The sequence below is a fragment of the Pinus tabuliformis genome, chromosome 9 (genome assembly GCF_031772625.1).
Source record: "Pinus tabuliformis cultivar Carrire ecotype Pingquan chromosome 9, CPIR1, whole genome shotgun sequence".
Lineage (NCBI taxonomy): Eukaryota > Viridiplantae > Streptophyta > Pinopsida > Pinales > Pinaceae > Pinus > Pinus tabuliformis.
The window spans coordinates 351,865,899-351,891,686 of NC_142307.1; the positions used below are offsets into that span (position 1 = coordinate 351,865,899).

Consider the following 25,788-nt stretch of genomic DNA (forward strand, 5'->3'; position numbering starts at 1 on the left):
GATAATTAACTACTGCAGAATTAAATGTCTCAGAATGATAACATATGGGTTTACCATGTTGCATCAACACTGCTCCCATGGCATAGTCACTAGCATCTGTTTCAATCTCAAATGGTCTTTGAAAATCTGGCAATGCTAGTACTAGTGATGTACTAATATTTTCTTTCAAGGTGTTGAAGCCTTTTTGTTGTTTGCCTCTCCACTGAAACACCTTGTTCAATCATGTTAAAGCATATAAGGGCGCTGCAATCAAGGAAAAGTTAGCAATAAACTTTCTCCAATATTGTGCTACTCCTTGGAAGCTCCTAACTTCTGTAGCAAATTTGGGTTTAAGTCAATTCACAATGACTTCAACCTTAGAGGGATCTATCTTCAATTCACCACCCCCTACAGTATGACCCAAATAATTCAAATATGTTTTACCAAATTCACATTTTGATAATTTAACATAGAAATTTTCTCTTTTCAAAACATCTAAAGTCTGCTTTACATGCTTCAAATGTTCTTCCCATGTTTTACTGAAAACAAGAATGTCATCTACATATACAATTACAAAATCATCAATAAAAGGCCCGAGTACATCATTCATTACTCTCATGAAAGTGGCAGGAGCATTAGTTAATCCAAAAGGCATAACTAGCCATTCATACAGCCCTTGCTTTGTTTCGAAAGCAGTCTTCCATGCATCTTGTTCTGCAACTCTGACCTAATGGTAGCCACTACGCAAGTCCAACTTGGAAAAGTAAACAGCTTCTTTCAGCTGATCTAATAGATCATCTATGCGAGGAAGAGGATAACGATTCTTAATCGTTATTTTATTCAGTGCTCTGTAATCAATGCACATCCTCCACGAACCATCTTTCTTTCTCACTAATACGATTGGAGATCTGCATGGTGATGTGCTTGGCCTTATGAACCCTTTGTCAAGCAGCTCCTGTACCTGCTTCTTGATCTCTACATTCTCTAAAGAGGATAACCTGTACATTCCGATGTTAGGAAATGGAGCATCTTGCTGCAAATGAATATCATGTACAATTACTCTTTTGGGTGGCAGACCTTTAGGTTCTTGAAATAGGATATCATATTCTGAAACAACTTTTTCTAAATTAGTTTTCTGTTTAGCATCACAGCCTTCAAATGCATTGGTTTTATCAGGGGTCTTTTCCTTTATAACCATTAGTAAAAATTGCTTGCATGAATTTACAATTCTTTTCATCTGCACTGAGTTAATGAGTGTAGTTATTTTTGAGCTGATGAGCTCCTACAATATATTCTATTCCATCTTTTGTGAGTTGATACTTATTTTTAGTTCTATAGAAAATGGCTTTTTTATCATACAAGTAAAGACTTCCTAAAACAATACCACATATATCCAGGGGAACTATATTTAACTCAACCTCATTTACAAAAGTTGACCCAAAAGCAAACCTAAGTTTACATTTTCTAGTCACTTGTAGTTTTGCTTTATCACATACCCATCCTAATGGATATGTCTTCTTGTGAGGTGTGGTTGGTAGTCCCAACTTCTTTACAATTGCTTCAGAAATCAAGTTTACTTGTGAACCACTATCAAATAAAGTATCAATATTTTGATGCTTGGAAATAACTCTAATATGAAAAAGCTCATTCTTTTCCTCTCATTTTCTTCATTATCAATAGTTTGTGCAGAATTACTAGTAGATGCTTCAGAATTTTTACCTTTTATACCTGTGGTTGTGATTGTTGTTTCATCACCTGAGTCTGACCCCAAATATTTCTGAATAGCAGCAGCAGTTTTTTTCTTCTTGCCATCGAACTTCTTGGGTTTCAGCTCCAGATGCAAAGACCAGTACTGTTCATCATCATGTCCATCCTTCTTGTGATTAGTACATGAAGATTTGTCTTTCTATACAGTGTTTGCCTTCCTCTCTTTCCATTTTTGCTTCCTCTTTTCTTTGTTCTTACTTGTAGTGGGTTTTGATGATCCCCCAATCTTTGGGTTCACATTCTTGCCTCTAGCCTCTAGATGTGTAGCCTGAACTGATACCTCATCTATGCTAGTAGGGTTAAACATGGGAATGGTGTGCTTCAAATAGCTGCGTAGACCACCTATATACTTCAGCAAAGTTTCAGGTGAGTCAAGAGAAATGCCTAGAATTAAAGCTCTTTTTCTAAATTCCTGGGTATAGCTTTGTACACTTTGCCCCTTTAGCTGGCGAAGAGTTTGCCAACTCATCATTGCTTGCTGCATATAAGCTAGTGGATAGAATTGTTTTTTAATGGCAGAAACAAATTCACTCCAGGTAGAAAGAATTTTACCATGCTTCTTCAAATCAGCTTGTGTCCTGCCTTCCCACCACACTAGGGCAGTTCCTCCAAGGCGAAGGCTGGCCAACTGAATCTTTCTCCTTTCTGAATCAATGTTCTACACCCTGCAATATACATCAATCTGTCTAATCTAGTTATCTAGCTTTTCTGCATTTAATTCTCCATCATATATTGGCAAATCAAATTTTACATCTAATTTAATCAAAGGGCTAGAAGGAGGTGTTGATAGAGGAGGCTCTTTCCCTTTCCCTTTGCCTTCTGAATGGCCATCTAGAAGAGGTTCCTCTGTTCCTTTGTCTTGTTTGGAGGTTGAAGTATCTTCACTTCGACCTTTCTTAAATTCTCGATACATCTCTTCTACCATGGCTCTCATGGTCATGAAACTGTCCATGAACTAAGAGTCTGATTCCAAGGGAATTTCTTCTGTCATTTTCCTCCTAGGATAGACTCTTCCTATTTCTGGTTAGTCTCAACCAGTGCTCCTTCTCCTAATTTGAGCTTTGACCTAGTTAGCATTCAACAATCCAACACAAGCTTGTCTAACCCTAGCAAACCTAAAGCTCTGATACCACTTGATCTGATATTGAGATCTTAAACAATTATTAAGGTATTACAGACTCATGTTCATGGATGTGCCTATGTTACTTTGTGCAATGGATCGATAAGATTGCAAAATACATAGACAATGAAGCAGTAAAAGAAACATAATAGACAACACACGTAAACATAGCAAGTTTAATAAGGAGTTCACCCAACACTCCTGGGCTACATCTCTTAGTCCAACCTTCAGCGGTGACCTCTCTATTATGTCTTCAAAACAGATTTTTACAACAGTGAGCTCAATTTGAGTCTCACACAATAAATACAAAACAATAAGGCTTTACTTGGATCCCCCAAGTCTCTTCTGAGTACACAAACTCTCCTCACTGACTCTCTGTCTCTGTTGCTCTATCTCAGCACTGCTTGTCTCTGTTTGCTCCCTGTCTGTGGCTTTAAAGCCAATATGCATTGTCTGTTTGTTTCTCCTTCTCGACTCTCTGGCTCCCCGACCTTTGTCCGCTCAGATCCCTTTCGAGGCATTAGAAATCATTGTTAAATGCTTCCAGGGATGGTGGCCACTTGTACTGTAACGGATTGGTCATCGAGCCTTTGAAATCCTTCGAAATCGTCGTTCTCTATTTACACAGAGAAATACTTTCAAACACAGAAAAAGTCTGCCAAATGTTGTTTATCGGACTTCAAATATCCATAAATCCGCCTTATACTCCTATCGGGTCCGTCTGTATGTCAACATCACATCTGCACCGTTGATCTGGGAGATCCAGATCCAACGACTATGGTTCATTTCGGGCGGCCCTTTCGTACGGGGGTTAACCACCCAATAAGGGTGGTTTTCTCTCTCCTTAGCTTGGACACATGGCAGCCATTGTATGGGATCGGGCAGAGCCTGGCCCAAACCATTTACCGCCCACGACCTACCCGAAATCCTGCCTGTTTCCTTTGTATTAAAAAGTACATTAAAACGCTGAAATCCCACTCATATCGGACTTGAAAATAGTATTCAGCAGCATTAATAAACCCTTTCGGGTCCGTAATGCTTTATCCCTTGTATTTCGTTTGTTTAACGAAAATGCAATTTACACTAAAAAAACGTTGTTTCCGGACTTGAAATATTATTAAATATAGTCCATAGTTTTATCGGGTCCGGCTATCGCAATCATGGTTATTATCAACCCCGCTCCATTGAAATGTTCCAATGCGATTGATCGCAATCACACATAGCACATACCCCGAGCCATTGTAAGCGCTCCTTTGCATTTGCCGATAGCAGTACTGCGACGCAATTGGGGTCGTCGATCTGCGCGCTTGATCGACGGTCCTTGTTGACCCCACTGATCTTTGTCGCGTATTCCTTGTGGTCTCCACCGATAGCCTCCCTTTGCCACCGCCAATTGCGATTCGCCGATCGGATCTGGACCGTTGATTGGCCAAATCCAACGGCTCCGATTCAAAGTTGCTTTAAACCGTCGATACTCTGTTTTTCAATGATTTCTCTATGTTTTTGCCTGTTGATAGTGTTATCCACCTTCTTGAAAGGTTTTTCTTAGGCGACAGTTTTGAATGTTTAGAAGATTTTGAAGACTTAGAGGTTTTCTAGGATCCATTTGGATCAGATGGAGGCAATCAACATCCAGAGGATCAAGAAGTCTTGACGAAGAAATCTCCTAGAATAATGTGAAGACTCTAATGGAAGTCTGAAAAAATGAAGACCCTTGACAACGGATAACATTGGGAGATGTGTCAACATATATGCAGGATGATTGATACCTACAAGAAGATGTCACTAGAAAAGAAAGAAAAAAAGGGCCACCACCAAAAGGTCATATGTGATTTGTTTTTGGTGGCTGACCTCTTGGAAAAGTCTAGGTATGTGTGCACGATCAAGGAAAGGAGAGTTGTGAAGAATGTCACAACTATGTACCTTGTGATCGAGAGCAATCAATGTTGAAGGAAAGTACAGACGGATGAGCTTATAAAGGAAGCCCCAGATGTAAAGCCAAGGAGGATACTTTCCAGAAAAGAAGGAATGACATGACAGAGGAAAGTGATGGATGGTTGAACTCTACATGTGAAGAAAGTGATGACATCAAAGTCTTAAATCGTCAGTCAACTAGAAGACCCTATAAAGCACTGATGATAGAGTCCCTGGGTACGAGGGAGCTCTGGGAAGTTCCGCTGAGCAAAGGAACTCGAGCAAGTTTCTAAGTAAAGAGAAACTTGGAACTCTTCCCTAGTTAAGAAGGAGAGTTAGACACAACATTCTTGTCTTCAGTTCGGAAGAAAGAATGGAGGATTGTGTAATCATCTGGCATCCGACACTCTTTGAGGATATGGTAGGGCATCCAAGACAAGAGTGGGCAAGAGGACCGATATTCTTGAGGGTTGGGAACCCAAGATGAGATTAGTCCTAGTAGGGCATACTCGGAGAACACCCAGGTGGGTATGACCCTAAGAGAGACAATGATGATGTGTGTCTATCAGTGATTGGTCTCGCCAACATTGTGTGCTCTGATCCAAGTGAGAGATAGAGCTCTTAGTCAAGGCCTTGCTAAATGAAAACAATGTTGGTTGAAATGATGCTATAACAAATGGATTGCAAATCCGATTCTTCTTATGAGAAATTCTTCAGATTGAGAATGACCAAGTACCATTATGAAAACCTCCCTAGTTAAGAGGGAGTGTTGAAGAAAGTGTAACTAGGTTCGGTCTTCATAGTGACATGATCTTTGTATTTGATGTAATAAAAGGAAATAAATTATTTTTGTAATCTTGCTACATGGGTTTCATGAACAAGAAATGTCTCTAGGTAAAAGACTTCTTCTTGATGTCTTTAGGATTTATTTAAATATCAAAAAGTCATCTCATGTGTATAGAAACTCTTCAAGAGTTCATGTAAATATGTACAAGTCTTCAAAGTTGTGTAACAGCCCTCCAAGACCAAGATCAATGCCTCAAAGCAAGCCTAACAAAGTTTGCAAGCAAAACAATAAGGAGATGGTCATGTCAGCTCCAAATAAATGAATTAAATAAATACATGTCATGTCAGCTTGAAGTAATAGTCACGTCAGTTCATAGATCACGTCAGCTCAAAGCCTCACCACTATAAATACCCATGAAGGGTCAGCACAATTACACCAAGAGATAGAATTCGTATGCCTCTGAAATCTCGCATGAAAGAGCCGCAATTAAGGAGCAGGTGATTGGGTGAAGAGGCCGCAAACTAGGAGGAACATAACTTGCATTTTATCTCTGTGTTTTCGGGTGTCTAAGGAGCAACAGATCCGCATTTCTCTGTGGACAGATCTAGGGTTCAGCTGCCTCCTCGGATGAGTATAAGGAGCAGCAGAACTTAGATCATCTTCCTCTCGGCATATCTGTGATGTCCTCGGATGGATAAGAGTAGATCAGGCAGCGTGTGATCCAGGCACTCAAGTGAAGTGATGATTCTCGACATGAGGACGTAGTCACTATGAATAGAATACCCTCGGCCTTCACACATACTATGATACACATGTAGCAGCCTCGACACAATGTATTGCAATAGTGGGGGTTACATAGAGATGATCTATACTATCTCGATGAGTTTCTATGATGGCAGAAACCCTCGACAGACCTATGAGAAGAGACATACAGTCTCATTGGTTACCACAACATTCGGATTGAATATGATGTAGTCTTGACGTGCTACAAAGGGTAGTAATCACAGCAGCGATAGATATTTATCTAGTAGATTAGTGATCTCAATTTTGGTGTAATGAAAAGAAGCAGCCTCATCATGATGAGAAAGGAGCAATGTCAAGGTCTTGGTGTCTCAACTTGATATCATAAACTCAATGAAGGCTACAGCAATAAAGAAGATCTTAATGAAGCAATCATGGTGCAGCAGTGACCTAGTCGGAGGAGCAGCAAGATGATGATCTCAGCAGTGCTCGAGGAAGAGGATTGATGGTTTGGTCTTGGAGAGGCAAACTGTGTCAAGGGTCATGGCCTTGGTATTCGTCAATGGACTCTCTATAAGAAGAATTTTGCATGGGTTTTCCTCTCCAAGAGGGAGAGGTTTTGGCCTTGGCAAAAAGCCAAAACATTTGTGTTCTTGTCTCTTTTTGGTTTTGATAGCAGTTTGATGAAGCTAACATATACTTGTTAATAATGAAGTAAACATCAAGCTAAGATAAATTGTCTAAACACTTCACAAATTGTTATCATGTAACGAAGAATCAATGTAACTATGGCTGCCCTAGATTCTTCAACAGTTAATTCACTTAATCCTTCTTTCATGGAGATTATATCTGGCAGTTACTAAGGAGTGAATTTTTTTCAGTGGTTTTTGTGGAATAAAGCATAGCTTTGATCCACTCTATCTCTCTAGGTTTCTTTGATGTTTCAATGGTATCGTTGGCAATTTGGTAAACGGTTTTTAAGGAATATTTTTAGGTGAAATCTTCCATTTAAATACACTTTCTATCTACCTTATTTTCCATATAAAAATTTGATTTGCTAGAGATTATTCCACATATTAAATGCTAAGAATTTTACTATGGAGAATTGCTACGGACATTAAGGGCAGCGTTACCACCCAAACTAGCAAGCTTGTTAAGGTCCCTATAAGTTGCTAAGATGGCACACACGGGACAAGTGCCCATGGTGACCTCAGCATGAGTCCCATGGTGACCTCAACATGAGTCCCCACTCTTTAAGCCCAACTCCTACTTGAATTGTTATGGGAGGATTCCCTGTAATAGATGCTTCACCCAACAATTGGTAAATTAGTGCCTTGTATGGGGTCTTGGGTGAAGAGAGGAGTTAATTGATTTGGAAATGTAATTTATGCAGAGAAATAGTGCAAAGCAACAAAGTATTTTGCTCAAAATTCAGATAATAAACATGTAAATAGCTCAAAAGACTCAGAGTAAAAATCTAATATACTTAACAAAGATATAATTTTTCCTTGATGTATGCCTTTGGTAAGGGGTTGCCTTGTGTATTTCTACTTGTTTCCCTATGATTGCAGGTCTGCAAATTGCAGAAAATATGAAGGGAACAGAGAAGAAAATCCATTTTCAAAGACACCCACAAGTGTTTGTGCACTCTTGATTGCTAATCTAGGGGTGGGGGAAGCTAGGACAGCAAATATATGTTAAATTTATCCTTCCCAAGCTTTAGATCTACAACAAATTTGCATTTCCAACGAGTTGGGAATGTGTTGCAAAGGCCTGGGGTCATATCCCCACTGGGTCAAAACCCATAAATAATTTTTTCTTTACAATATGTAACATGCCCAAATGGGTCTTCAATACATGACAATGACTCAATTGACCTATAGACTAAATGATAAGCCCTAGAAGCACTCAATAGGTGCTTGACCTAAAAATAAATTGGCCTTGAGCATGAAATCCATGCCTCAAAAACAACAATAATAAATTTATTTTTCTTTTTACATTGAATGCAAAAAAATCATGAATAGAAATGTCATTATGAAGACCGAACCTAGTTACATATTTCAACACTCCCTCTTAACTAGGGAGGTATTCATAATCCATACAAGGTACTTGGACATTCTCAATCTAAAGAATTCTCATAAGAAGAGTCGGATCGATAAGCCATCTTAGAGCATCTCATCATACCAACCATCATTGTCACATAGCAAGGCCTTGATTAACAACTCTATCTCTCCACAAGATCATAGCACAATGCTAGCGAGACGAATGATTGACAGACACCATCATCATTGTCTCTCAAGGCACATACCCCACCCGGATGTTCATAGGGTATGTCCTTCTAGGACAAATCCTATCTTGGAATAACACATCTTCAAGGAATTTCCTCTTTGACTACTATTATCTTGGATGCCCTACCTCATCCTCAAAGAGCATCAGAATCGATCTCAAATGCTTGCAAAATCCTCCATTCTTTCTTCACAATATGAAGACAAGAATGATGTATCTATCTCTCCCTCTCAACTAGGGAAGATATACCCATTCCTATAAAAGGAATGTACCCAAGCACCCTCTTATCCAGGGACTTGTCAAAGCTCCCTCTAACCAAGGACTTGTTATCAACAACAGCTCTCAACTCTTTGGTGGAGACCATGGTACTATCAACTACTTGTAGGGATCCTCCTTTCAATGTCATGAACTACATCTTCTTCATTATGGAGCATCTTTCGCAGGGCATCGGCCACCATCACTTTCCTTCACGAACTACATTGGTCATGTCACCCTTCTCTTTATCAGAAAGTGATCCTCGAATCCACATCTGGCTTTTCTTCATACTACTACCTCTTCCAAGTCACGTTTTCTTTCAGGATCTTCCATCCAACCACATGAGTGCTAGTTGTAGGTGACATCTACAACTCTCTTTCAGTAGCCCTATATCAACCCATCCAAATGTTGTTCAAAAATCAAAAATGAACATCAAATCAAAGTTACCTTTTGTGATGGCCTTTCATCATGACATTTGCTTCTTGCAACATCAACATCCTACATAAACACATCTCCAAGACTTTTAATGTCAAGGGTCTCCTTCCTTTACAAACCTTATTAGGGTCTTCATACCCTTTCTATGGATATGTCACTTCTTCTAGTCATCGGATGTTGATTTATTATCTTTTCTCACATGACTATAGTTGCATCTTTCACAATCTCTTGTTTCTTTCTTCACATGTTGCTCCTCGGGAATTTCCATCCATAGTTCCTTCATCTTTGTCAACTACCTCATATTCCATATGAGGACATATTATGTTGATTTCGTCTTGTCAATATGTGAATCATGCTTTCATGCATCTTTCCAAGGGAAGAGATCCCTTTTCTTTGATCATGCTTATGCGGTAGAGCATTTACCCATGCTATATGCAACTATATGATGACATGACTTAATCTATCAAATATATGCATACCTCTTTTCTCCTTTTGATCATCTAGACTTCCTTCAGCAGCTTCCTTTCCTTGATTGAAAGTACTTCAACCATCTTGACATGTTGCACTCCTTTATCACCACACTGTCATCCTTCTAAATAATGGATTCCACACAAGGTGAAATGATCAACGAGACACTTGCTTCTTCCAAGAGAGGTGAACTTTCTAATGAACATTCCAACAGAGAATCTTGATTACCCTCATCTTGCAAATGCTCCTTAATGATGATGATGCATGGTTAACCCTTTCTATCCTTTATCATGCTAGATGACTTTCTTCTACCCATAAGTAGTACTTACGCTTTCAATGAGGTAACCAAGAGCTACTTTCTTTCTATGATGACTACTACAACCATGTAGACTTCCACTTCAGCTATCCTAATGATGTCATGAGCTCTTTCTTCAATTATATGATGCAATCTTCTGATATGACGCATCCTATCATAATGTTTCCTACCGTGATAGCTATTACTTACAAAACTAAAAAGAACTAAGTGAAGGAGATTATCTCAGTCATAGTAGAGGTCTTTCACTTCCTCCTTTTATTTCTTCTTTTCAGGTTCATCCACTTCTTCGATGATATAGGCTTCTTTCTTTTCCTTCCTTTTGTTGTCCTTCTTGAGATTAGGACAATTTCTCTTATAGTGCCCATATTCCTGACAGCCAGAGCATTGGATCTTCAACATATTGATCCTTCTTTTTCTGAGGACCAAACTTCCCAAATTTTCCTTTCCTCCTAGCCATGGCAGCGAATGCTTGAGCTCGTTTGATCTTACATCACTTTTTGCCTTCAACCTGGTATCTTCAATCTTACACAATGACCAAAGTTCATTGAATGGGGTAGCTTCCTTCTTTCCATAGATGCTTGATACAAAGTTGCCCCATTCCTCTGGTAGTGCATTGAGCACCATGGTGGTCATTTCTTTATCAGATATTATTTCCCCCAACTCTTGCAGTTGGTCTCGTATTTCTGACACCCTCATGAGATATGAGGCTATTCCTTCTTCTTTTGATACCTTCATCTTATATAGCTCGAGTTCTTAGAGATATGACTTCTCTAGCAGTGCTTACAGAGAACAATTCTACTAACTTCTCATAGATTTCTTTTGATGTTTCCAATTTTGCAACATAAGGTATGAGGGGATCCTTGATGGATTCTATGAGAATCCTTTGAGCCCTAATTTCCCCTTTCATATACTTAGCTAGAGCTTGAGCTTCTTCCCTTGGAGGCTTAGTGATTGAACCCTTATCATGTTCAACGAATTCATTTTCTATGAGGATCAAATCTGTCCTCTTCTTCCATGCAAGAAAATTTGATGACCCAACCAATTTGTTGCTTTCCTTGCAAAAATAAGTCATTTTGATAGCAGATTCGGACATAAATATAAAGGTACTTACTTGTTAAGTGAAGATGTTTCCTGATGGTGATATCTTCAACTTGACGCCTTGATGATGTTGATGATGGAAGATGTCTTCCTTTAAAAGTGATCCTTGACTCAAGGAGAGGGAGATCACCTTGATTCCTTGATGATAATGACAATGCCTCTTCTTGCTTCCTTGGATGATAGTGTAGAATGTGGTGGCTTTCCCAAGGTGCTTCAAATGTAGGGTCTTTATTTGATTGAGTGGATGTCAGGTTGTTGGGTCCCTATAATACTAGTGATTACCCCATTACTATTGTAGTTATACCCATTATTTATATTGTTGTGCCCCTATTACCCCCATATTGTTATTTCTGTGCCCCATAGAATCCCTCTATTGTTATTTTTGTGGCTTTATATTATTATTGTTAGGTCGGCTGGATTATATTGTGACTCCTTAGACTCCTATATATAGAAAGGAGGTTTTGTCATTTGTATCATCCAAGAATTGTTCATTTATGTAATGTAAAGGAGGTTGCCCCCTCGAAGAGGCTGAATTCTAAGGCGTTGATCTTTCTTTTCTATCTTTTCTTGAGCTGGTTTCATAACATTTGGTATCAGAGCTTTGGATTCTAGGGTTTCGCTGCTCCAAACAGGTCATCGTGGCATTTTCGCTATAACTTTTTTTCTGTGACGTTTCAGAAGTCGCAAAAAAAACCCATTTGAGAAGAAATTGCGCTGAACCTTGGGTCCGAATTTCAGAGCTTTTCGCGCGATATTTGCGGAGATATGATCTGAGGAAGTTGGTCTTTTTGCAGACTCCTGAATTACATTCAAAACAGGTGACCTGGGGAAAATCGTCATAACTTTCTCTCTGGGGATCGGATTGAAATTTCGTAAGAAGGTACAGAAAGAGGACGGACTGTAGTTTCTTGTATATCTTTTTCAGAACCAAAGGTCGAAAAGTGTACACGTGGCACTTCATACAAGTTCGCTCTACTGAAAGTCTATAATCAAGTCACTGTGGGAGATTTGCATAACTCTTTCTTGGAGAATCCAATTTGGATCAGACTTGTGGCATTGGAAAGAGGACACAGAGAGCTACTACAGGTCACAATTTCAGAACTAGATGATTGGAAAGTACAGAGATACATCAGAGGCAATATCAAGCTCCTACAAAGTGAAAAAAGGTGTGTAGATTTTTTTAAATTTTTGCTTAAGCTTGGTTTGAAAATTTATTTTGAAGGAATTCAAAGGGCATAGTAGAGCATTATTATCGGTAACTGATGCCCCGAGGAAAGAAAATGCAAACACCTAGTAAGGAACCTGAAAGCTCTAGCATGACTCATGAAGAAGAGGAAGAAATGCAACATGATATATCAAAATTACAAGACCAAGTGCAACAACTGTCCCTTGCACAAAAAGGAACAGAATCTAAGATGGATGGTTTAAAGAAAGGTGTAGAAGCTAAGATGGAATGTTTAAAGAAAGGCGTAGAAGCTAAGATGGATGGCATGGAAGCTAAGGTGAAGGGCATGGACGCTAAAATTGATGGCATGGATGATAAGATGGAAGAATTGAAGATAAATATGAATAAGTTGCTACAAGAAATAGTCACTAAGGGTGAAAAGGTACTAAAGGAAACTCATGATGAGAACAAAAGAAATGTTAATCATGATTCCATAGACTCTAATGTTGGATCGAAGACTCACCATGTTCCAAAAATCGATATGAGGAAGTTTGATGGCAAGGATCCCGCCACATGGATATTACAGATGGAGCAATTCTTCGATCTCAATAATGTGCAAAACACACAAAAGGTACGTATGGCAACTTTATATTTGGAACCAAATCAGTTTGTATGGTATCAATGGCTTTGTTCTCGTAAACAATTTATCACTTGGGCAATTTTTACGGAAGAATTGATAGCACATTATGAGGATACAAAAAGCAACACTTTTTTTAGCCAATTGATAAGTCTCAAACAAAAGGGTTCAATAATGGAGCACATTGAGGAGTTCCAAAAATTGAACATAAGGGTAAAAGATATTCCAGAGGAGCATAGGATTGATGTGTTCATAGGGTCTTTAAAGGATAATATCCAACATGATGTTCGCCTTTGGGAACCTGATTCATTAGAGAAGGCATTCAGGTTAGCAAGAAAAATGGAAAGCAAAATTATGGCAACTAGGAAGCATACCATTCACAACTATAAAGACGGAAGTGTTGTTGCCCATAGTCTTCCACAACCTACAAGGTTGACACCACAACAATTGGAAGAAAAAAGAGCAAAAGGGCTTTGTTACAATTGTGATAGCAAATACACAAAAGGTCATAAGTGTGCTGAGAAGAAATTATTCTACATAGATTGTGAAGAGGAAGAAGAAAAGGAGCAAGAAAGGTCAAAAGAAGAGGATATATTCCAGGAACAAAGCCTAGATGAAGAACAAATAAATCCGACCATATCTTGTAATGCATTGGCGGGAATTACCACTCCTCAAACCATCAAGATAGAAGGACAAATCAAGAAGAAAAAGGTAATAGTGTTGATTGATTCAGGAAGCACCCACAATTTTATTCATTGTAGGGTAGCAAAAGAATTGAATTGCTTCCTATATCCAGCACCAGAGTGTCAAGTGATGATTGCAAATGGAGGAACAATAAATTGTTCTGGAAAGTGCCATAATATCAAGCTATCCATGGGAGAATATGTATTGACTAGCCCAATGCTTTCCATTCCAATGGGAGGTGCTGATGTTGTACTAGGAGTCCAATGGCTACAATCCTTGGGTACAATAGCTTTTAATTTTCAAGAACTTTTCATGAAATTTTCTGTGGAAGGAAAGGAAGTTGAATTAAGGGGTATTGCAGGGAAACCAGGAAAGATAATCAGCTCTAATGGCATGACAAAGCTTCTAAAAAAGGAGCAAAGAGGTGTAATTGCACAATTATGTTCGCTAGATGTTTCCACATTGGAATCATCTATTTCTCCAGATCTCCAAAAAGTCCTGGACAATCATTCCAAGGTATTTGAGACTCCCAAAGGTCTCCCACCTATGCGTGATCATGATCATGCTATTCATCTGATTCCAGGAAGTGTTCCTCCAAACATCAGGCCGTACAGATATCCCTATGTCCAAAAAAGTGAAATTGAACGTATGGTTGCAGAAATGCTAGAGGCTGGTATAATTCAACCGAGTCAAAGTTCTTTCTCAGCTCCAGTAGTATTGGTGCACAAGAAGGATGGATCATGGCGCATGTGTCCAGATTATAGGGAGCTCAACAAGCTCACTATTAAAGATAAGTTCCCCATTCCTGTCATTGATGAATTACTGGATGAATTGCATGGATCAATTTACTTCACCAAGTTGGATCTTCGTTCGGGATATCATCAAATCAGAATGAAGATTGAAGACATTCCGAAAACGGCATTTAGAACTCATGAGGGTCATTATGAATTTTTGGTCATGCCTTTTGGCCTTACCAATGCACCTTCAACATTTCAAGGTTTGATGAATTCAATTTTCAAACCATTCCTTAGAAAATTTGTGTTAGTATTTTTTGATGATATACTAATCTACAGCAAGTCTTGGAAGGATCATGTTGAACATGTTGACAAGGTGCTACAACTATTGGAGGAGAAACAATTATATGCAAAAAGATCCAAATGTTTCTTTGGAGTCCAGGAGGTGGAATATTTGGGTCATATTGTATCTCATGAAGGAGTTAAGGTAGACCCTAGCAAAATTAAAGCCATTAAGGAATGGAAAATCCCCACATCCATAAAGCATCTGCGAGGATTTCTTGGGTTGACAGGGTATTATCGCAAGTTTGTTAAGAATTATGGGAGAATAGCAGCACCTCTAACAACATTATTGAAGAAAGATTCATTTTCATGGACTCCGGAAGCAACAAAGGCCTTTGAACATCTTAAAGAGGCAATGTGCCAAGCACCGGTCTTAGCTACACCGGACTTCACAAAAACCTTTATTGTGGAATGTGATGCTTCAGGAAATGGAATTGGTGTTGTTCTAATGCAAGATGAAAGACCCATTGCTTTTGAAAGTCGTCCAATCAAGGGAAAGTTTTTAAGCAAAGCTATTTATGAGAAGGAAATGTTGGCAATACTCCATGCACTTAAGAAATGGCGACCCTACCTAATGGGAAGACACTTCAAGGTAAAAACGGATCATGATAGCCTTAAATACTTTTTAGAACAAAGATTATCCTCTGAAGAGCAACAAAAGTGGGTCACAAAGATGTTGGGTTATGACTTTGAAATCATCTACAAAAAAGGGAAGCAAAATGTGGTGGCAGATGCACTCTCAAGAAAGGATGAGGATGTGGAAGCATTGTTGTGTGCCATTTCTATTATCCAACCAGATTGGATAAACGAAGCAAGGGAGGAATGGAAGAATGACGAAGAAGTGTGGGCACTTATTCGAAAGCTACAACAAGATTCCAGTACTTCTGATACATTTAGCTGGCAAAATGATTCGTTATGGTACAAAGATCGCTTATACCTCTGTAAGAATTCCCAGCTAAAACAAAAGATTCTTATGGAATTGCACACTTCTCCCTTAGGAGGGCACTCAGGATTTTTAAAAACTTACCACAGGGTTAAGAAGGAATTTTTTTGGGATGGCCTTAAATCAGATATTCAAAAGTTTGTGGCGGAATGTTTGGTTTGCCAACAAAATAAAGTTGAAACAATTAAGACACCGGGTCTATTACAACCTTTATCCATTCCAAGCCAACGTTGGGAGGAGGTTTCAATGGATTTTATCACAGGTTTACCCAAGTCTGAGGGAAAGAGTGTCATCATGGTGGTAGTTGACAGACTTACCAAGTATGCACACTTTTGTGCATTATCACATCCATTTAAAGCCAGTACAGTTTCTACTGCATTTATGGAAACAGTTCAAAAGCTACATGGAAACCCAAAGATTATTGTAAGTGACAGAGATCCCATTTTCACTGGAAATTTTTGGACAGAATTATTTTCTTGTCTTGGTACTCAGTTAGCTCATAGCTCATCTTATCATCCTCAATCTGATGGGCAAACTGAGATAGTAAACAAATGTTTGGAAGGATATCTTCGTTGCTTTGTATCTGATAAACAGACACAATGGGTCAAATGGTTGCCTCTGGCTGAATGGTGGTATAACACTTCCTTCCATACAGCAACAAAAATGACCCCATTTATGGCACTTTATGGGTATCAACCACCATCCATCACATCATATTTAAGAGAAAATTCTAAGGTTCAGGCAGTGGAACATCACATCGAACATCAACAACAAGTCCTCCAACTCTTAAAGGATAACCTCGTGTTGGCACAAAATAGAATGAAACAACAGGCAGATCAACATCGCAGTGAAAGAAGTTTTGATGTAGGTGATTGGGTATTCCTACGGCTACAACCATATAAGCAAATGTCCCTAAAGCAAGCTAAGAAGGATAATAAATTATCACCAAAGTATTATGGTCCGTACAAGGTGTTGCAAAAGATTGGTACTATGGCATACAAATTGGAGCTTCCTGCAGCTTCTCGATTGCACCCAGTTTTCCATGTTTCATGTTTAAAGAAGGTTATAGGCGACAAGCTCCCAGTTCAAACAATATTGCCAGAACTTGACGAGGAAGGAAAAATTATATTGGAACCGGAAGCAGTCACAGAAACAAGAACTCGACAGCTACGAAATCGATCAATTTCAGAGTATCTTATCAAGTGGAAGAACTTATCCGCTGAAGATTCCACATGGGAGGATGAGAATTTTATGCAGAAGTATCCAGAACTACTCAAGCGTTGAGGACAACACTTTTTTGAAGGAGAGGGGCATGTTGGGTCCCTATAATACTAGTGATTACCCCATTACTATTGTAGTTATACCCCTTATTTATATTGTTGTGCCCCTATTACCCCCATATTGTTATTTCTGTGCCCCATAGAATCCCTCTATTGTTATTTTTGTGGCTTTATATTATTATTGTTAGGTCGGCTGGATTATATTGTGACTCCTTAGACTCCTATATATAGAAAGGAGGTTTTGTCATTTGTATCATCGAAGAATTGTTCATTTATGTAATGTAAAGGAGGTTGCCCCCTCGAAGAGGCTGAATTCTAAGGCGTTGATCTTTCTTTTCTATCTTTTCTTGAGCTGGTTTCATAACACAGGTCCTTGAGGTCTTCTTTTCTTTGTGATAAAGATTGATCAATGTGTAAACTTCCCAAGGATGCTTCAATTGAAGAACCCTTCTTTGAACGAGTTAGGGTTTTGAGGTCTTCTTTGATGCTCCTTAATTACTTTCTTCAAGATGATGAGAGGGTTAGTTGTTTTTGATGATTGATGCTCTTGATGTTTCCCAGATGATCTTCTTGTGCTTCGGCCTTTGAGTATCCATCTTTAAGTTGTCTTTCCTTTCTGTAGTCACCTTAGCTTTAATACCATGTTGAGAAATCTAGGGGCAGCGAGCAGGATGATTTCTCTTACTTTGATGACTAATTGTGATATATTTTTCTTAACTTAATTAGATTCTTCTTTCCTTTGTTATATTTATTGTTTCTTTCATCAAACAACTACCAAAGCATAAAGAACAATAAGATAAGAGGACACAGGATATAGGCTATCAGCCAGGGCCAAAACCTCTCATCTTGAGAGGAAAACCCACAAGAATTCCTCTCTTCTTATAGAACTTCAATTGACGAATTCCAAGGCCTATGACCCTTGACCAGGACTTCTCCAAGACCAAGTCGAACCTTTTCCCCTTGATGAGATTTCCTTCTAGCAACTTCTACAATTTCAATCTCCCAGTAGATTCTTCTGCAACTTCGAACCCCCAACAGATTCTTCTGCAATTTCGACCTCCAAAAGTTTCTTCTGCAAAAACCCTAGGTAACATGTGTGAGAGAATGATGGAGATTTTATCCTTCTTTCTACTTCGCTTGAAATGAGACCTTCTCCTTATCAACTCAGCTTGCAAGGGAGACTTCCTTTGACCCAAAACTTTGGCTTTCTTGGAGTGGCTGCAATTTGGTATCTGCTGCTGCAAGATGATGCTTTAAGCTTCTCACATGTGGAGTAATATAGCCCAAAAACAGTCCCTAAAATGCTTTGTTCTTCCTTCCTTTGTCTCTCTTTTTCTTCGCTAGGTATTAGGCTTCTTATTCTAGTTTAATTGAACTTCTTGATGATTGAGTGAGTGTGTACCTAAATAAGGCCAAGTGCTTCCTTTATATAGGCTTTTCAACTGTCCAATAGGCCGACTTGTCCTTCTAGCTATGTCGACTTGTACTTCTTGAAGGTCGACTTGATCTTTGCATCATGACAAGGTCTTGGAGGGTCTTTTGACTCTACTTTGACTCAAATAATTTTTTCTTTGCAATATGTAACATGCCTAAATGGGTCTTCAATACATGACAATGACTCAATTGACTTGTAGACTAAATGACAAGCCCTAGAAACACTAAATGGGTGCTTGACGTAGAAATGAATTTCCCTTGAGCATGAAACCCATGCCTCAAGAACAACAATAATAAATTAATTTTTCTTTTTACATTGAATACAAAAAAAAATCATGATTACATATGTCATTATGAAGACCAAACCTAATTACATATTTCAACAAAACTATCACCTAGGAGAGATGCTTTCATAGCCAATGCATTTGATTTTGTGCTATCTTTCCAAAATAACCATTGTTGGCAGCAAAACATTCTTCTCAAAGCTTGGTACTCATACAAAAGGCTTTGGAGGGAAAGAAAGTTTGTAGCAAACCGTGTGATAGTTGGGAAATTAAGCTCACCCTCTATGAATTCCCTCGTAAGGTTCAACACCCAAGCATGGTTATAAATATACTTGGTAATTTGTTTGCACTGTTGCATAACATCTTGCACCCACTCCAACTTCCCAATGTCCTCCAATATCAAGTGTATGTAATGGGCAGCGCATGGAGTCCAAAAAATTGGTGGGATAATTGGCACAAAGCAACCTTCCAACTGCCTCATAATTTGTTGTGTTGTCCATGATTACTTGGACAACATTTGCAATCCCAACTTCCTCCCAACCTCAGCCAACAATGTAAAAATCAAATGGCAAATGCATCAATAGATCTTAGGAACATGGTTCCTTTAGGGCAAGCTACAACAAAATTTATTATTGTTTTGCCCCTCTGATCTGTCCACCCATCACATATAATTGTGCAACCTATAAACTTCCATGAGCTTTTAATGCTCTCGCCTTGACACACTCAAGCTTCTTTCTAAGTCATTTTCCCTAAGTGCATTGTAAGATGGGGCTTTGTATGCAAGGCTAGCACCTACAATGGCATCCACCATGGGCTAATAAAAATAAGACTCGCATAGTTGAATGAAAGACTATTATGGTATCAATACCTCCTCACTGCCATATCTACCTCCTTCCTCTTCTTTTCATTAAAACTCTTGAAGGTTGATTGAGATCATAGAATTGTATGAGCAAGGAAGAAAGAAGACGTTATACTCTTGTTTATCACATCAGTTGAAGAGGAGTTAACTGCACTTTGATCCGGTGGTGCTATCTGCGATCTAACTATCCTAGAAACCTCAACCTTCATTCTTGCCCTCTTAGAATTTTGTTCTCTAATGGCATCCAAAGAAGTTGCCATTTCAACAATGACTTCCGGAGGGCAATCATCGTAAGGTTCAACACCATTCCTAGGAATTCTAGCTAAGTGGTATTTTAGCTTGTTTATACTCGCACACATTGTGGCATTGCAATAATTGTACTTGACTTGGTGGTCATCATTAGGAATGACTCAGACACAATGTGCCCATGCCAAATCATGAGGCTTTCTACTGCCCTTCAATGGCATGGAATCTGGAAGAGAGAAATATTAAATTATAATATTAAATTTAGCTCTAGATTTAAACTTTAAAATTTAAAATTTTTAATTGATGAAAAAAAATTTGGCCCTGTGACTGAGTTCCACAACCACGCACCGGTCCTATGCAGTGGAGAAACTTAGTCACAAAGCCTAAAACAAATGAGAGAGGAAAAAAATTGAAATGAAACAAATAATCACTTCATGAAGCCTACCTAGTTGTGATGAAGTTGTGTCTGATGAAGCCTCCTTCAACCTCCTTCAACCTCCTTCAGCCTCCTACAAGAGCTCCTTCATTGTGCAATGAAGTTACTCAACTCCTTCAGTCAACACTTAAGAAATAAGAAATGATTCAAATGACAAATGAATGAGAAATGAGAGGGAGGGAGGTGCTTATAAAGCATTTCCTTCCCTCCATTTTCCCTTTCCCTCCACCATAATTCAAAGAAAACAAAGAAAATTTTAATAAAAAACAAATTTTGGTCATGGAGGATTTTGTTGGGTCTGCCACGAGTCCGATACGAGTCTTATGAGAGCCTTATGTGAGTCCACGAGTCTTGGCAAGTTTGGACAAGTCTTGGCGAGTCGGAGTCTTATGGGCAAGTCTTGGCCCCTAGACTTGTTTCGGCATTTGACTCGTGAAGACTCCCGAGTCTTCAAGAGTCTTATAAGAGTCATGCTTCACTGCTCATAATAGAATGGCGTATTCTTTTCAGCATTTTCTTGTTTATCTCTCTGATGTTTCATTCTGTCATGCCTGATTAATAATTTTCAGATCTGCATGTAGATCACTACCTATGAGTACTCATGGATCAAACACTTAGCCAAGTAATTTGTGGTTTAATTGCTGCCTAGCAAGTCTAACTGACAGGTGAATACAAAATCTCACTGCAATAAATGTCAAAATCATAAGAGAAAGAATAATCATTTTGAGCTAATTCTTGAACCAAATTTTTGACAGTCCAAGCCAAAATCTTACACTCCATCGTTGCCAACCTGTACATTGAGCCATGTTTTTCAACATTGAACTGAAGTTGGACCTGCACCAGAGTTACCTGAAGTTTGAACAATTATGTCAAAAGAATATGCTTTGTGTCTAACGTCCGGAGCTCAAAATCGAACAAGGAAAAATTGATGCATGAGCAAATGTCTAGAGTAAATTGTTTGCATAAACTAGCGTTGCAAATAAAATAGTAAAGCTAGTCTGATATGTTGGGTCTTCTAACATAGATTGGAAAACGAAGCAAAGCCTTGTACATTACTTGTGTGTCGTCAATATTCTGTACTGTTAACATTCAGTTTTTGGTTAAGCAGATAAACACATTTGAATTTTAAATAGATGGAAAACAATAAGCATAAACAGTTACAGACAAGTTCTGCTCATAAGTTTAATTTGTCTATGAGTAGTTAAGGAGGTTAAGTGGTTGAATAAAAAACCACTTATGAAAACAAAACATAGATCTATATGACTCCTGTTTTATTAAATATTAAGAATTATGTGTCTAAATCCTGTCTTATTAAGTATTAACTTTTAAGAGATGTAAAATGTAAACTTGTTATTAATTAAAATTGCACTGTTAAGATAGATTCATAATAATTTTTTTCATATTAATTGATGATAGCCTCTATTATTTATTTTTAAAATATGAGATCCTATTTTTTTTTCCTTCTGCTTTTCTAGCAGTTTATTAACATTCCTCGCAGTTCATCCACCCAAGCAAACCGTAGAGTGCATCAGATTCAAGAGTCCTTGAAAACATGTTGCCATATTAATGCCATGAGTTTGTTAACTAATCCTTCAGGGCATTGTAACATTATTAGATTAGAATTGATAGTTTAGACAGTTTTTGATTTACAGATAGCAAAGCCACTAGACAGTTGAGATCTGGTAATTGTTCTCTATTTGTATAAATATTTGATGATTTCACTTAATAAAACAACAATTTATTTGTGGAGTTCAATGGTCCTGTAGAATCTGCAAAAGATTTCTCCACTCTTGATCGACAACTTGTCCATCTAGAGAAATTTGCATGATCTGAAAATACAGTTCCACATACTGAAGAGGGGATTCCCATTCTTAATCAGTTTGTGGGTTTTCCATCTTTAATTCATGAAAATATTTCTGCAGAGGAAAATTTGGAAGATAATGTTGTTCCAGCAAAGACAGAAAGTGTTCCTGAAGAGGATGAGCAGCCTCCACAACCACTTCAACAACCTTTGAGAAGATCCACTCATATTCACAAATTTCCAAGCAAATATGATGATTATGAGACAGGTAGTTCTTCTACAGGTAATGTTTCTCATGATTGTGAATATAATTATTCCACAATTAGTGAACCTAGTTGTTTTGAAGAAGCTACTAATTGTGATGAATGGAAGGATGCAATGAAGAAAGAATATGATGCCCTTATTAAAAATGGCACATGGAGGTTGGTGGATCCTCCTATTGGCATCAAACCTATTGGTTGTAAATGGGTTTATAAAGTCAAGTATAAAGGAGATGGTTCACTTGACAAATACAAGGCCAGACTTGTAGCTAAAGGCTATGCTCAGAAGGAAGGTGTTGATTATACAGAGACTTTTGCTCCTACAGCAAAATGGGGCACAATCAAAACTCTGTTTTCTCTTGCAACACAAAAAGGATGGAAGATACATCATATAGATGTGAAAACAGCATTTTTGAATGGAGATTTGAAAGAGTTTGTCTACATGTTTCAGCCTGAGGGTTTTACTCTCAAAGGCAAAGAGAATAAGGTATACAAATTGGTCAAGGCGTTATATGGACTGAAACAAGCATCCCGTGCTTGGTATGAAAAATTCATTGAACACCTCCTTAAGTTAAATTACAAAAATTTGACCTAGATGATGCAACTTTATTTGTCAAAAGGATTGGAAAATATGTTGTATATCTAGTTGTCTATGTTGATGATTTGATGATTACGGGAACAATGATAATTATATAGTGTCTATTAAAAGGGAGCTGCAGAAAATTTTTGACATGACAGATTTGGGTTTGTTGCATTATTATTTAGGAATTGAAGTTGATCAACAACCCAAACATATTTTTATTTCTCAGAAGAAGTATGTTGGACAGTTATTAAACAGATTTGGAATGCAGGATTGTAACCCTGTTTCTACTCCTATGGAGCAGAATTTGAAACTTACTTCCACTGAAGGAAGTACATTTGATGATCCAACAAAGTACAGACAACTTGTTGGAAGTTTAATTTTTTTAACCACTACTAGACCTGACATTACTTTTGTTGTAGGGATACTTTCCAGGTTCATGCATCAGCCCTGTGAAGGTCATTGGAATGCAGCAAAGAGAGTGCTGAAATACGTGAAGGTCACTCAAACATTTTGCATCAAATACTCCAAAGTTGCAGATTTCCATCTAACTTTGATGGTGATTAAGAGAATGGGGTCTCTACTTTGGGTTATTTGATGAATCTTGGATCAGCAGGCATTAGTTGGAGGTCACGCAAGCAATCTGTACCTGTTGATTCTACCACCAAAGCCGAATATGTTGCAGCAGCTCAAGCCACAAAAGAAACCATTTGGCTTTGCAATATACTTGAAGACTTGCAAGAGAAGCATAAAAATTCAACTCTTTTATTTGTCAATAATTCTTCTGCAATTCAGTTGGCCAAGAATCCAAAGTTTCATGATCTAAGCAAGCATATTAACACGAAGTATCACTTAATTCGACATTATGCAGAGGCCAAAGTTATTCATATGACACTGACACTTCCTACTTTAGAACAGATAGAAGACATATTCACCAAAGCACTAAATGAGAAAAGTTTGAATAATTCATAATGTTACTCGGCATGTCAGATGTCCCTTCAAATTAAAGAGGGGAATATTAACGAATACTTTGGAATATTGTAACATTATTAGATTAGAATTGATAGTTTAGACCGTTTTTGTTTTACAGGTAGCAAAACCACCAGACGGTTGAGATTTGGTAACTGTTCTTTGCTGGTATAAATACTTGATGATTTCACTTAATGAAACAACAATTTATTTGTGAAGTTCAATAGGCCTGTAGCAGAGTTGAATTAACAACTACATCTAAGACTGGATGAAAATCCTGGAAAGTTTGATGGTCCATGGATCGCTCAACCATCCCAACCTAGTGGAGTGAACTTGACAGAATTCATATAAGTTTCCTATTTAATGGGTTAAATTGGCGCTTTCAAAGAGACTGAATCAATGTTGCCCGTTCATTTAACGAAGACGAGTATGAAGATAAGGGTTATGGACGTTTTCTATTGGATGTCCGTAACTGCAAGCTATTACTCCAGTACCATGTCCCTCTGATCAGATTCCGTCCACACATGAATACTTCCTCTTATTTTATGTCCATTGTGTACATAGCTTTCATCTTTCCCTGCATTAGTACGCGTAGATGTCTACAATGTAAATTAACCAGAACACTAATAACTTATCAGGACTTCAGCTTAAACTTACTGTGCGCATACTATCAAGAATCCAATCTTCGGTCTCGGGTTCGACTCCGGTGAAAAGCTCAGGCCATTTGACTTTTGCTGCCTGCAACACAAAAACATAAAACCATTCATCGCTATTGATGAAAGCCAATCCGAAGAAGCAACGTGTAATAATCTTGAGGTATCCGTTGCTAGATTTGTAAGTGGGTATTGGTGTCGGAGAAAGTGCAGAGTACCTTCAGGGCAGAGATGGAGCTCTCTCCACAGCTGTCGCAGAGGACGCCATCGAAATCAAGGGCGTAGAGGCTGCCCATCTCCAATTCCACAGCCTTGCACTCGCCCTTGACAAATAATAAAGATCTCTGAGCTCTGTTTAATTTGGAAGCAAGCACATTCGCTTTAAACTACAATATTGAGCTTAGAGCTTAGAGAAAATCCGAAAAGTTAACCCTGGTCCGAATGCCATGATCAGATTTAGCAGATTGATAAATTATACTACAACATATTCTGAGGTTGGAGAAAATCCTCAAAGTTATCCCTTGTCCGAATACCATGACCAAATTTATTTGATTGTAGAGGGTAGAGGAGATAGGAGAAGTGGTCCCTTGACGTAATGCTGAGGGTAGAGGAGATACGAGAAGTGGTCCCTTGCCGTAATGTAATTGGCATATAAATTTAGTGGAACATAATAATAAATAATATATAGGTTATTGGATATATTTGCAGGGATAAAGTAGTAATGGTTGGGTTTGATTTTTTGGTTGTATAAATTATTTCAAAGAATTACTAATTCATTATGTTTAAAGAAAAAAATAGTAATAATAATTTATTTATTTTTGGATAGAATTTAGTGGTGGGCACCATGGGATGGTAATTTTAGAAAAACTAAACTAATGGGTACAAAGGTTGGTGTTATAAGTTTGATGTTGAGCCTTACTTAAACTACTTTAACAAGTTACCAATTCACTATGGTAAAATAACAAAGTCAATTTGTGAGAAGCGCCCATTTTAGTAATTTAAAAATATATATATACAAACATTAATTTTCTAGTTACAAAAAAAAAATAGTTAGGGTGGTTGAGTCAAAAGAGAAAAGTAGAGTAGTTCAAGACCCTAATGTTTCAGCTCCCTACTCAAAAGAATCCTTGACCTTTCAACATGTGATAAACACGAAGGATTCCAACAATAAAAAATCACTCTGACACCATAGAAAACCAGGCAAAATTAAAAGAGGTAGGGAATTTTTGTCTAAGGCAAAATTTTCCACAAAAAATTCAATCTTCTTGAAAGAGGGTGATGGTAAATTCTCATGAAGCTTTTACAGCCTAGGGTG

At 38.1% G+C, this 25,788-nt stretch overlaps 1 protein-coding gene across 1 annotated transcript in view; it reads right to left on the minus strand.

Annotated features, from left to right (window-relative positions):
• Positions 1-24,997, minus strand: part of LOC149148659 (ribosomal RNA small subunit methyltransferase G) — a 39,891-nt gene extending 14,894 nt beyond the window's left edge. The window contains exons 1-2 of the mRNA XM_089442247.1: positions 24,692-24,997; positions 24,478-24,558 (exon numbers count right to left, since the gene is read on the minus strand). Coding sequence (XP_089298373.1) covers positions 24,478-24,558; positions 24,692-24,769 — 159 coding nt within the window. The 5' untranslated portion in view covers positions 24,770-24,997. The remainder of the gene's footprint in view (positions 1-24,477; positions 24,559-24,691) is intronic.
• Positions 24,998-25,788: the final 791 nt, after the last annotated feature.